The 13,002-nt window shown below is 43.9% G+C and overlaps 1 protein-coding gene across 1 annotated transcript in view; it reads right to left on the reverse strand.

The window, feature by feature from the left end:
• Positions 1-13,002, reverse strand: part of WDR64 (WD repeat domain 64) — a 155,899-nt gene that overhangs the window by 45,469 nt on the left and 97,428 nt on the right. Inside the window, exons 11-13 of the mRNA XM_006022889.3 lie at positions 12,286-12,412; positions 6,400-6,548; positions 4,139-4,262 (exon numbers count right to left, since the gene is read on the reverse strand). Of these exons, the coding sequence (XP_006022951.1) occupies positions 4,139-4,262; positions 6,400-6,548; positions 12,286-12,412 (400 nt within the window). The remainder of the gene's footprint in view (positions 1-4,138; positions 4,263-6,399; positions 6,549-12,285; positions 12,413-13,002) is intronic.

Below are 13,002 nucleotides of genomic sequence, written 5' to 3' on the forward strand. Positions count from 1 at the left end.
GCAATAAAATAGAATATTTCATCCCTCCCTCCTCTTCTCAGAGAGCTCATGCATACACCTTGGTAATATAGGGTTTACTAGGCATTACCAATATTGTTAGCTAGCCTACCGCTCTTTTTTATGTTTGTTAGCTAGCCTATCAGCTTCCCAATATTGTTAGCTACCACTCTTCTCTCCCTAAGAGTAGTTCATGCTTCCTGTTCCTGCTCCAGTACTGGTCCCACACAAAAGCAGAAAGGGAGGCAGCAAGAAAGATAACTTCCAATTTTGAATGGCAGCAAAAAACTGATCCTCATGGTTAGCTAGATCCTCAGGCAGAGATGAGGGCAGAAAAAGCTGGAGCACGGTTTCTGAGAAAGCAGTTTCATGTGGCCCCAACTTTAGCAGGGTAAGCAGCTTCTCACAGCAACAGGTATCATTATCTGTCTAGCCCCTAACACATATGGGAAAAGCATCTCAGATGCAGAGAGCTGAGCAAATGCTTTGGTCAGTATGCTCTGTGGTAACAGCTATATCTTTTTTGTAGTTTTTTTCATAAATGTTTTTGAGTATCCCAAAGTGTGCTACATAGGGTATTTATAAACATTTCGAGCAGAATTATGTAGTTTAGTGAAACAATTACAAAATTATTAAAAGCATGATGAAAAATTCAGTGCAGTCCTGGAGAATACATTTGAGAGGCCTTGTCTTTTCCAAGGGAGGTTGTGCTCTCCCCTACCTTGGGGGTCTTTAAGAGAAGGCTGGATAGGCATCAGCCTGGGGTCGTCTGCCCCCAGCACTGTCTCCTGCCTAGGCAGGGGGCGTCTGACCCCAGCACTGTCTCCTGCCTAGGCAGGGGGCCGGACTCCATGATCTGTTGAGGTCCCTTCCGAGCCTAGCATCTATGAATCTTGTCTGATAACCTGAAATGAATGTATGCCACATAATACGTGGGAAAAAGACTCAGCTGTGTAGTAGTATATATTCTAATGTTCATGGTCAGCAACCACTATGGGTGCTGACAGAAGTGACATTTTTCATGTGATCTGGCCCCTGAAAGCACTCCACAGCTGTGATGTAACACATGCGCAGGGTTGCAGAGTGCTTCTAAAATGGCCGATCATGAGAAAAAGTAACCCTCATTTAATCAGGTAACAAATTAAGGCGCTCTGCTCTAGAACACCTTAGGGAACTTGTATACAGTTCCATATGAGGGTTATCTGTTATCTGTCATGTCCCTAATCTGCCACAGGGAGGAGGCAGAGAGTCTCCTCCCTGTGCAGCCATGGAAGGAGGGAGAGAGTGCCTGTGCTCCCTGGCCTGCAAGAAAATAGCTGGCAGACATTCTCCACTCGGGGTGTGGTGGGGGGTGAGGCGGGGTTCAGGGAGTGTGTCCCCTCCGCACTGGTGCCATGGGGCACTATGGATATTTTCTTGATGGGGGAGGGCTGGCCAAGCCTCCCTAACCCCTGATCACTGCCCGGCTGCACCCTTGCCCCAGCCTGGAGACACTGTAGCAGTAGTGGGAAGACTGGGGGTTTGGATGTCAGCCCCCATGCCTTGCACACCAGGGTAGTTACCTGGGCTGGGGGCTAAGCGGGTGTCAGACCCTGCTTGGGGGATCAGTACCCACTCTCAGCTCGCCCACTACTTCTTGCCAGAAAGGTCTTTTTCCTACCCGGTCTTCTTGTGAAAAGGTGGTATGTGGGTGAGGGCTTGTAGTGCCAGGTCCCACAAGGCACCCCTCACATGCCAGCCCTGGGAGCTGGCCTGGCCTGTGCCACCTGAGGGCTGGCGCTGCAAGCCCCTGCCTGTCTGCTGCTTCCTGACAGTGACCAGAGCCAGTGAAAGAGCTGGTGATGGGACAGGGGCCTAGGGAGAAGGCCCCTGGTGCCTGATGGCATGGATTCTGGGGGCGCACAAGCCACCAGACCACTCCTGATTGTCCTGACAGCCAGCTGGGGGTTTCCAGAGTCCTGGTTGGCTTACCAAACAGGTGACAGCACCTCCTGCCACCTGGCCTCTGTCAATGCATGGAGGCACAGAGTCCACATGCACAGGAGCCACACTTTTGTTAGGTTTCAATGATGCTGTAACTTTAAGTGCTTTGTGTAAAGCACTTGAAGTTACAACCTGATCGATATCTTCTGTAAGTGCCCTATAAAGCTGAGTTCCACTTTCATTTTAACGACCTTTTTCCAGTTACAGACAATTCTCTTATTAATAGTCTTTTGGACTGAAGCATCCCCTGCTGAGAATTTCCTCAAATTTTTCTCCCAAGTTTGAGCAAAATTGGTTGCTTACTTTTGACTCAGAAAAGATTTAAAGAAAATGCATTCGGCTTATGTTTTTATTCTGAGGACTGATTCCTTTCTGAATCAATAACATTTGGCCAATGTGGACTGTTGCCAGAGCCATTGCTTTTGCATGGCTCTGCACCTCAGGAGATGAATACCACTTCCATTTGCCTTTCTCCGTGCCAAATAGAGGGGCAGGGGAGAAAGTGGGCAAATGGTGGAGACAACATTCACCCTTTGGGGTCCTGAGCTGCACAAAAGCAGTAACTCACACGTGCAACATACAGCTGAAGGGGGTGTGACTGCATCACTCCACTTCCTCCGAATCTGTACCTGCACCCAAACATAATGTCTTGTTTGTTTTAATGTAGCATTTTGGGTTACAGGAGTTTACAGTGTTCAAGGCTGCTCAGTGAGAGATGGTGGGGGGTAGTCTGTTGAATTCATAATACTCAATTATGTCCTCACAAGCAGATGGAACCCTAGTCTCACATCTCTTCCCCTTTCTTAAAAGAAGACCGCCAGGAAAACTGAAAGTTGATGTTTATCCTCAATACAATGTTAAGAACTCAAGCACATCAGAGTCAGCCAATGCTAAATGATAACGAGGTTTCCAAAACAAAGTTAAATGCAAAGTTACACTCCTAAGCTATTTTCTTCGGGATTTAACAGAATTAATTTTCCCTGTTTCATTTGACCTAAGAAATATATATCACAGGGTTGCTTCTCAGCAGGATTGCTGGGCGCCCAAACTACTTCAAGGTTTATCCACCAAAGTTTGACACTGAGAGACATTACACATGGTTTTGTTCTTGACTCTTATTATATCTGGGAAGTACAATGCTGTAGGTTCAAAGGAGACTAATTACAGTCTCTATCCCTCATTCCATTTCAGCTGTAGCTCCTAGGCCCTTCAAAGGAAGATCCCCTTAAACAAGAAGCTTGCTAGATGGCTGCCCCCATGCCTGTACAAATAGCCACTTTTTCATGAACCTTTAAATCACCTTTCCCAGGCCTGATGCCTAAGTTGGACCCAGCTTTGAGTTATCTTTTCCCAGGACTGACAACTCACACACTCTTTTCAGGTTTGGACAAGTATTTTTCATCTACCAAAGCAGGGGTGACCAACTGCTGGCACACAGGCCACAAGTGGCATGGGCACCCTCTGTGTTGCATATGGCAGATAGGGAAGGGACAGGCAGTACAGTGGCTGAGGGAACAGAAAGCAGAACAGAGGATTGGATGGGGGAAGAAAGCTCAATGATTTCTTCCCTCTGTTTGTTCACCCTGTTGCTTAAAGTGACAGGATATGCTACACTACTGTGGCTGCAGCCTGTGTAGTCATACCCAAGGTACCTTTAGCTAGCTCAGGTACTGATAGCAGTATAGACAAAGCTCAACGAGAGCTGAAAAGCATATCTGAGAAGCTGGGAATATTTGAGCAATCCACCTACTCTGTTCTCTGATGCTTTGGTTACTGTGCTATCAGAGCTAGCTACTATAGTGCTAGCTACTATACCTCTATCAGAGCTAGCTACTATACCTCAGTGACTACAGTGTAGGGATACCCTAAATCAGCATTTAAGTTGGGAAAGTTAGTTTCTGGCCTTTCTTGCACATTATAGCCCAACCTAATTACTATTAATGTTAACATTTAGTACAGAGGAGTGGATGAGGTAGAGGTTTGTGCACAGAGCATAGTACTGGTTTTCAGATAGTTCTTGACACTGGACTAATGTTGAACCTTAGTGCAGTCTGATTTCAGGTGGTTTGAGGAAAACTTTTCAGAATCTGGGTCACAATATAGTTCCATATTTTAAAGAGAGGTTAATTGGACACTCATAACTATTTAATTATTTTACCATCACATGCCCCTGTAGCAAAATGAAAACCACTTTTCTCAATCACTGCACATGTTATTTCAATATTCGGCCCATGGGCATCTTCAATCTGGTATACTTGATATCCTGTTTCGAGTTCCCAAATCTATAAAAAATTAAACTAATTAAAAAAATACATTTACTTTTCATCCTACCAAATGCTGCCTGTCCCCTTGCCCTCGCTTGTCTTCCCTGTCTCTCACCCAGCATCCTCCCACCAAGCCCATCTCTCCCTTTTACACTCAGGAGCCATATCTGATTATTCATTCCCTACTCAAGAAATCATTACTTGATGCTGACTCCTCAACCAGTTATCACGTCATCTCCAACTTCCTTTTTTTGGGAAAGGTCACTGAATGGGTAGCTGCTCTATAGCTCCAGGTCCATCTAGATGCTTTGTATTCCTGGACCCTTGTCAGTCTGGCTTTTACCCTGAGTACAACACAAGGTAAAAGCCTTGGCTAAAGTTGCCTTGGTGGTTGTGGTTAACAATTTTCTTATATAGGGAAAACTGTACCCTTCTGATCTTACGAGATCTTTCAGCTACAGTTGATACAGCTGACCCTGAGGTGCAGATAAATGATTTACATGATCTAGTGGTTATTCACAGGACCTTGTTTAATTGGTTCCACTTTTTCTTAGTAGGGAGGTCCCAGAGGGTGGGGATGGGTGAATGAATGCTCATAATCCCCCTCAGCCCTCAGGACCTTTCTGTGGAATCCTGCAGACAACTCTTTGGTTCACCTGTTTGATGTGTATATTGTGCAGAGATTTAAAGTGAGGTGCCATCAGTACGCTGATGATGACTCCCAGTTCTGCTTCTAGTTCTCATTTGATAAAAGCCCTGAGGTCTCTGTCCTTTCCCAGTGCCTGGCTACAGTTGGGGATTGGATGTGGGTGAAACAATTGAAGCTGAATCCAAAACAGACAGAGGTGATTGTGATGGGCAGACCACTTGACTTGATGGGGACTGGGACACCTATCAAGGGGCTCAGCCTCCTCTTGTCACTTAGGTTTACAGTACTGGGGTGCCTCTGGATACTCTACTGTACTTGGAACTTCAAGGGGCAATGGTGGGTGTATGAGTACCTTTCCATAGCTCCATCTGGTGAGAAGCCTGCAACCCTTTATTTCAAGCTGTGTGATCTGACTGTCCAGAAGCTGCAGCTGATGCAGAATAAGTGACCTGATGGCAGTGTGTCACCAGGAGCATTTAACAGCAATCCTCCAGCATCTGTACTGACTTCTAATAGTTTTCCCAGCACAATTTAAGGTGCTGGTTCTGACCTGCAAGGTTCTAAAAGATCTGGTCCCTACATACTTAAGATACTTGAGCAGGGTGGAATAGTCACACGTAGGGTGTGAATAGATGAGGCATTTCTCCCAAGAGAAAGCCTTTTGTCCTGGGACCTTACAGATATACAGTCTGTTGTCCTACTTTAAGTACCATGGAACAGGCAAGATCAAATGTGCTAACACTTTTTCCCTGGGACAATGCTGTGTGCACCTGTAAGTTAATTGCAGCTGATTCAAGTTAATTACCAATCATTCCACTGAGGCATTCTGAGATTTCACAACTGTTAAACAACTTGTTTGCTGCCATTACAGGCAGTCACATATTTGTGACTTGCATGCAGTTATACCTTCACAAAGAACACGTGTACATAGTCATATACATACCCAGCCAGTGGGCAGCCATGCTCAACCTAGGCATCTACAGCGAAGGGGGTAAAACAACTGCAACCCATGTGTAAGTTCCACAAAGGTCACTCACCTGGCTAGAAAACTGATGGATAGGCATACCAATGGAAATAGAAGCCCAGCTTAAATAGCCAATGGTAGATATTTAATAGATTATGTTAGATATGCATATAAAGCACATTCTGCTAATGGTAGAGTATGTCAAAGCCCAACCACAGGAAAATGAATTTACAATTAAAACAAGCACCTCCCCACACCTGATGTATCTTCCTGTTCCCTGGAGTGAAACAAGACACTAATTACATCCATTCTGCTGGTCAGTTAAAAGGGTTGTCTGATACAAGTAATGCTGAGGAATGTAAATAGATTATTTATCAAGGATTATCACTTCCCAGGAGTATTATTGTGTAAAAATATCTCCAAAGAGAATGGCTTGAATACCAAACATGATTAACTCTTATCTAATCGCTCAGTAATTTTTATAAGATAAAAGAAATTGCAATTTTTCTTTTTCAGTGTGAAGGGTGCAACTGAATACTCACCTTCACAATAGATTCAGCACAAATGGTGAGAACTTGGTGAAAAGCCCAGTTGTAAGCCAGTACATTAATGCTTTTCTCATGTGTTTGTGGGATTTGTTTTGTATCTTGTATCATATGGGTTAGAGGATAAATATCAATGACAGATGATCCTATAGATGGTGAGACAGACAAACATTTTGTGACTGTATCAACTTCACTTCCAGGATATAGATAAGCTTTATGTAAATCATAACACTTAATTTGAATTCTTTAAGAAATATTAAGAGTTTATTGTCTGTGGCATTAGTTCAGGCAAACGGTGGCTATCTGAAAAAAGTAGAAAATATTCATCCCTCCAAGACTAGCATTAAATAATTACTAAAGGCCAGATCTTATTCCATGTATTAGGTTTGTAAATCACACTTAAACAGTTAAGAGTTTAAGTATAATTTGATTCCAAGTTTGTGCAAAACTGGTAATCCAGAAGCTGTATGGCCCCTCCTCCTCCTCGCTACATTTTCTGACTTAATGATAAAGCTCAAATGAAGGCGCATTAAATGGCCATGCAGGAATTCAAGCAGGATGGGATAGGATCACAATTAAATCCATGAATGATAATCTATATTGCTGCAGAGGTCAGTACCAGGGAGGATAGTCCTTGGCGTGTTGCACCACTTGAATCCACTAAGAGGCTCCAGACTCAGATATTCATTAATGCAGCTATTTCAGGCTTGTCCCAAGAAGCTGATTTTCTCTAGTGAATCTCAAAGAAACCATGGTGAGGAGCACAGAGCAGCCTCCCCAGCAAAATTCTAAGTATGGAGAGGCAAATTCAGCTGGGACTGGCTGCTGCCATGGTGAAGAGAAGGCTTTAGATGCCTAGATGAAATAGAACCTGCCTCTAAATATTCTGCTTGCTTAGACAGCCATCTTCCTAGCTTCTATAGAAATAGCTCCCCTAATTGCACCATCAACAGGAGCTATGAATCCTGGGGTCCAAAAATAGGTCAATATGACATAAACACTAATACATGTCAACCTGATTGACACAAATCTCATTAAAATCAATTCCAGTATCCAATTCCCACTAAATAAAAGAAATCCATCTAAGTCAGTTTTTTCAATGCCTCTGTTTATACAGCACCAAAAGTGTGTGCAGCATTTTGCAAAATAATGAAAACATACAGGCCCTTGATTGGAAAGGTAACAGTCTGTGAGAACCATGACGAAGACAGATGAATGAATTTGGTTTCGAATTTGGTTCTAGCCAAAGGGGACAACCTGGTGGGAGATCTGAGGATTGAGGGTAATCTGGGAGCTAGTGATCATGAGATGATAGAATTAACTATCTCTTGTAGGGCAGGAAAGTCAGCCAGTAGGGCAGAGGTGCTTGACTTCAGGAAGGCTGACTTAAATGAGCTTAGGAAAATAGTGGGAGAGACCCTATGGGAAGAGAGACTGGAGGGGAAGGGAGTTCAGGAAGGGGGATTGTTCCTCAAAGGAATGGTCCTCAGAGCACAGAAAAGGTCTATTCCTGTATGCAGAAAAGGTGGTAAAGAGTCCAGGAAGCACTCTTGGCTTACCAGAGGAGTCAAGGAGTGCTTAAAAAAGAAAAAGGAGGCTTACGGACAGTGGAAATAAGGGGTAGTCAGTCACCAAGGAGGAATGCACAGGTATAGTCCATATTTGAAGGGAGAGGATAAGGAAGGCAAGGGTGGTGACTGAGATCAGGTGGGTGACTGAAATCAGGGATAATAAGAAGCCCTTCTTTAGATATATAGGGAGCAGGAGGAAGACCAAGGAGAATGTGGGGCCCAGCTGATAACAGACAGAAGAAAGCTGAACTCTTTAATGAATACTTTGCATCAGTGTTCCTGCATGCAAATGGTGGTCACCCGCCTGCTTAGATACTGGATGGATGCTAGAGGGGGTGGGAGGGAAAGGGTTATTGCCAACTAATAATTGGTCAGTGTTGAACTGGTGAGGGAGCACTTAGAGCAGCTGAATGTTTTCAAGTCGGCAGGACCAGAAGGGACTACACTCAAGAGTGCTGAGGGAATTGGCTGGAGTCATTGCGGGACCATTAGCAAAGGTATTTGAAGACTTTTGCAGCTTGGGAATGGTCCCAGAAGACTGGTAAAGGGCCAATATGGTGCCAATCTTTAAGAAGGGGAAGAGGGAAGATCCAGGAAACTATAGGCTGGTCAGTTTGACCTTGATACTAGGTAAAATTTTGGAAAAAATGATCAAGAAATCCACTTGTGAGAGACTGGCAGAAGACATGATGCTGAAGGATAGCCAACATGGTTTCATTGACGGCAGGTCGTGTCTGACCGACCTCATCTCCTTCTATGATCACGTAACGAATCGTTTAGATGTGGGTTGATGGTTGATGTCATATGCTTGGATTTTAAAAAGGCCTTTGATATGGTCTCCCATGACCCTCTTATAAAAAAAACTGGAGGATTGTGGGCTGGCAGAGTCCACAATCAGGTGGGTTGGGAACTGGCTAAGGGGTCGAACCCAGAGAGAGTTAGTGGACAGGTCTGTATTGTCTTGACAGGAAGTGGCCAGTGGTGTACCGCAGGGTTTGATTCTTGGCCCTGTGCTGTTCAACATCTTTATCAATGACTTAGATGAGGATGTGGAAAGCACACTGCCCAAGTTTGCAGATGATACTAAGTTATAGGGAAAAGCGGTCATGCTAGGAGACAGGATGCAGATCCAAGCAGACATGAACAAGCTGGAAAGGTGGGCAGAGTAGAACCGGATGCAGTTCAATAAGGATAAATGCAGAGTGCTTCATCTGGGAAGAAGTGGCCTGCAACATGAATATAGGCTAGAAGGGGAGATGTCCTGGCCAGTACAATGGCTAAAAGGAACCTCGGGGTTATAGCTGATCACAGGATGAACATGAGCTGCCAGTGTAACGCTATAGTCAACAGAGCTAATAGCATACTGGGATGCATTAGCTAATGCATCATGAGAGGGCTAAGGAAGTGATACTTCCTCTCTACTCAATGCTGGTGAGACCCCAGCTGGAGTACAGTGTCCAGTTCTGGGCACTGCACTTCAAAAAAGATGTGGAGAATATTGAAAGGCTCCAGAGAAGGGCCACAGGAATGATTAAGGGCTTGGAGGACAAACCTTGTGAGGAAAGACTAAGGAATCTGGGACTGTTCAGCCAGGGGAAGAGAAGACTGAGGGGAACTTGGTGGCCCTCTATAAGTATGTAAGGAGTGAATATTAAGAGCTGGGAGAAAAACTGTTCACTACAGCACCACAGGGGAGGACAATGAGCAATGTCCCTAAACTGTTAGAGGATGGTTTCAGGTTGGATGTAAGGGTGACCAGAATCTGGAATAGACTTCCCAAGGAGGTGGTGCAGTCCCCAACCTAGGCAGTCTTCAAGAATAGATTGGACAGACACCTTGCTGGGATAATTTGATCTCAGCAGTATTCCTGCCCAGAGCAGGGGAGTTGGACTTGATGATCTTTTGAGGTCCCTTCCAGCCCTTAATTTCTATGATTCTTGAGGAAGAATCAAAGCTTTCCATATACAACCTCACAAGCCAGTGTATAGTGTATTTTCAATGTAACCTAATTAAACTAGTACAAGAGTAGGGGGTTAGCCATGGATATGCAAGCAGAAAAGGAACTTGCAGGGCATTTGCAAGGGAAAAAAACCTAGAATAGATTCTGTGGCAATATGGAAATAGAGCATTAAAGTGTACTGAGCTCATCTATAAATATTTGTTTTTATAATGCTCTACAGACATCCAGGGACTAAACTCTTGAGATCTCTTTTATAAATACAAGTAAGAAACAGGATTAATTTTCTTATGTATAACCTAGATTTCTTGTCCTTTCTAGAAGGGAGGAATAATTTTAATAGTATGATTAATACAGTCTACAATCCAGATTTGTAAAGGTATTTAGGCACCGCTCCACTCAATATTTCCAAGTCCTATGTGACCAGCTCCTCAAAGACGTTAGGTGCCTAACTGCCATTGATCAATTAGGATACAGGACTGAGAGTACTTCTCAACGTAGCACTGTGCTGAGCTGCCATACTTGGTTCTGAACCACAAGCAGGACAGCTGTGTTAGCATGGTACTGCATGCACAACAATAAGTTTTGCCTCTCAGGTATATGATTTCTGGTTTGAGAGTTGGCAAATGAAAAGCAAGCATAATATGTTCTCAGCCTGATACTGCCTTGCATCATATAGCCATATACTAAGTGACTAAATTTAAGGTGCTTTTGGAAATCCAACTAGATATCCATCTGCAACTTTAGGCACCTACATACCTTTGAAAATATGGCCCTTAGCTCTCTGCTTGAAAGCTCTAGGAGCCCTGTCTCTGTCTGGTATCATTTTCAGGATCTGCAGCAGAGTTCCTAGAAACCTTGACAAACCAAAAAATCTCAACAGTCACAATGGGAGCAAGGCTTTTGGAGTTTCTAGGCTCGTGACTCCAAGCCTGGCTGTCTTGAGATGAGCTTGCAGGATCTTTCCCCCAGTAAGGAGGTTTTGGGTCCCTCAAAAACTCAGAACTCAGCTGAAGAAGATCAGTGGATAATAATCTGCCTGGATGGGAGGCTTGGGACAGCTGGAAGTGATGAAAAGCTACTGAAGGTAGATTTACAGATAGAGTTAAGAACTGAGAGGTGAATGCTGGAGAGAAGCCCAGACTTAAATCTGATTCTCTCATAAAAGCTGTAAGGGACAGAGGGTTTTGGGCTGCGTTCTTCTGTTTTGTTGTGGACACAAGGTTGTTTTTGTGGAGAATAAAACTGGTCTGAGAAGCTGAGAAAGAAGCTATGCTTATCCAAGGCAGCAGGGTACATGGCCCACTTATACCCTCATGTAATTTGCCAGGGATCCTGGTACCATCTAGATGCTCAGTTAAATCAACACCTTTTCAGGTTTTTTGCCTTTATTAAAAAACCCTCTCCTGTTCCTCAGAGCAAAACCAACAAGAATGCCGTTTCACTGAATAGCTCAAAGGCTTGGGGCTCTTGCAGTTTGTAATAAATTGTCTGTGTCTATGTCTAATTTAGGCAGAAATAAAATTCTGAAAAAACAAAATCACTTGTCAGTCAACTCTAGCTATAACATTCTCTGAAGAATTGGGACATTGGGTTAAATATCCCTCCCCATGATTTAAAGCAAACAATGTTTAAAGTCTAGACTTTGCAGCTTGAAGGTCAAAATGGAGAGAGGAGCAAGGGACAGCTTGGGTGCCAGGGATGCCAGTAAAAACTCAGATTTCTTGAATCCCAAGCTTTGTCTTACCACAAGATGTTCTGTCTCCTTCGCTATTTTATACCTCTTACATGTGCTGAGAATCCAGTGGTCCTAAACACAACCAGATTTACTGAATTTGGCACTAGGCATGCTCACACACAAGGCCTTGTTACACCTTATGCTCTGAGGCACACAAATGTTGATGGTGCTATCTTGGAGTTGGAGCAGTCACACCCTTAGTTTAGAAATGTTCTCTGACTGTTTCCCACCTGCACAGCTGTGACTTGTCACTAGTGGCCTAGTGACGAGGGGCAGGACTAGGAGCTGTAGCTGTGATCTGCCACAAGAAGGCTGCTGAGCCAGGACAGGCTTCTATCCCTGCTGTTCAGGTGGCGGTGAGAGAGATCCTGGGATACTGGAGGACTTGAACCTGGGCAACACATCTGTGGGGAGTGACCACACCTCAGTGGAACAGGAGCTGGGCAGTGCAGATCAGAGATAAACCTGCCCTGAAGTGGCGCAACTTTGAGCCACATCATGACACTGAAAACCACTTTAAGGTGTTAATGTGCAGACAATCACTCTCTAGCTATTTGTTTAATAACATGGACAAAATGAAGAGTATGCAAACTAATATACTAATTAGATAAATGTACCTGTAATCAGTTTGCCGTGGGTATTGTCAAATACCATGGCATAAATCTGCATTTCTCCAGGTCTTCCTTGAATATCATGGAAGACCTGAAGTAGCGAAAGGGTCTGTATATCCCACACTCTAAAAACCTGGAAAAAAGGAAGAAAAAAACCCCCCATTCAGTGTTGCTATTCCATTTCTAATCATTCATATTTTGTTTTATGGTCACCCTTAGAGGCTGCAAAAAAAGTTAGGGTTCTGTTCTGCTGGGTAACTGCATAGTAAGAGAGACCTACCCTAGAACATTTAAAATCAAACTAGATGAGAGTAGAAGTAGCTGAACATCCATTTTAAAGAAGGTAAACAAGGCAAAAGAGACGGTCTCTCAGTGATAAAATCTTGCAGCAGTCAGGACTTAAACTCAGATTCCTTGAGTCCCAAGCTGCTATCTTAACCAAAAGATGCTCTGCTTCCTTCACTATTTTATACCTCTCACACACGTGCTGATAATCCAGTGGTCCTAAACACAAGCAGATTTATTGAACTTGGTGCTAGGCATGCACACACATACGTACACAACTGTTCTTAGTATTACCATGTTACATTGCCTTCAGTGATGAGATGACTGGTTCTGTGAAAGTGGGGAGAGCTGTGACTGTGATATACCTTGGCTTTAGCAAGGCTTTTGATACAGTCTCCACAACATTCTTGCAAGCAAGCAAAGGAAGGATGGGTTGGA

This window comes from Alligator sinensis, unplaced genomic scaffold (genome assembly GCF_000455745.1).
Source record: "Alligator sinensis unplaced genomic scaffold, ASM45574v1 scaffold534_1, whole genome shotgun sequence".
In the NCBI taxonomy this organism is placed as follows: domain Eukaryota; kingdom Metazoa; phylum Chordata; order Crocodylia; family Alligatoridae; genus Alligator; species Alligator sinensis.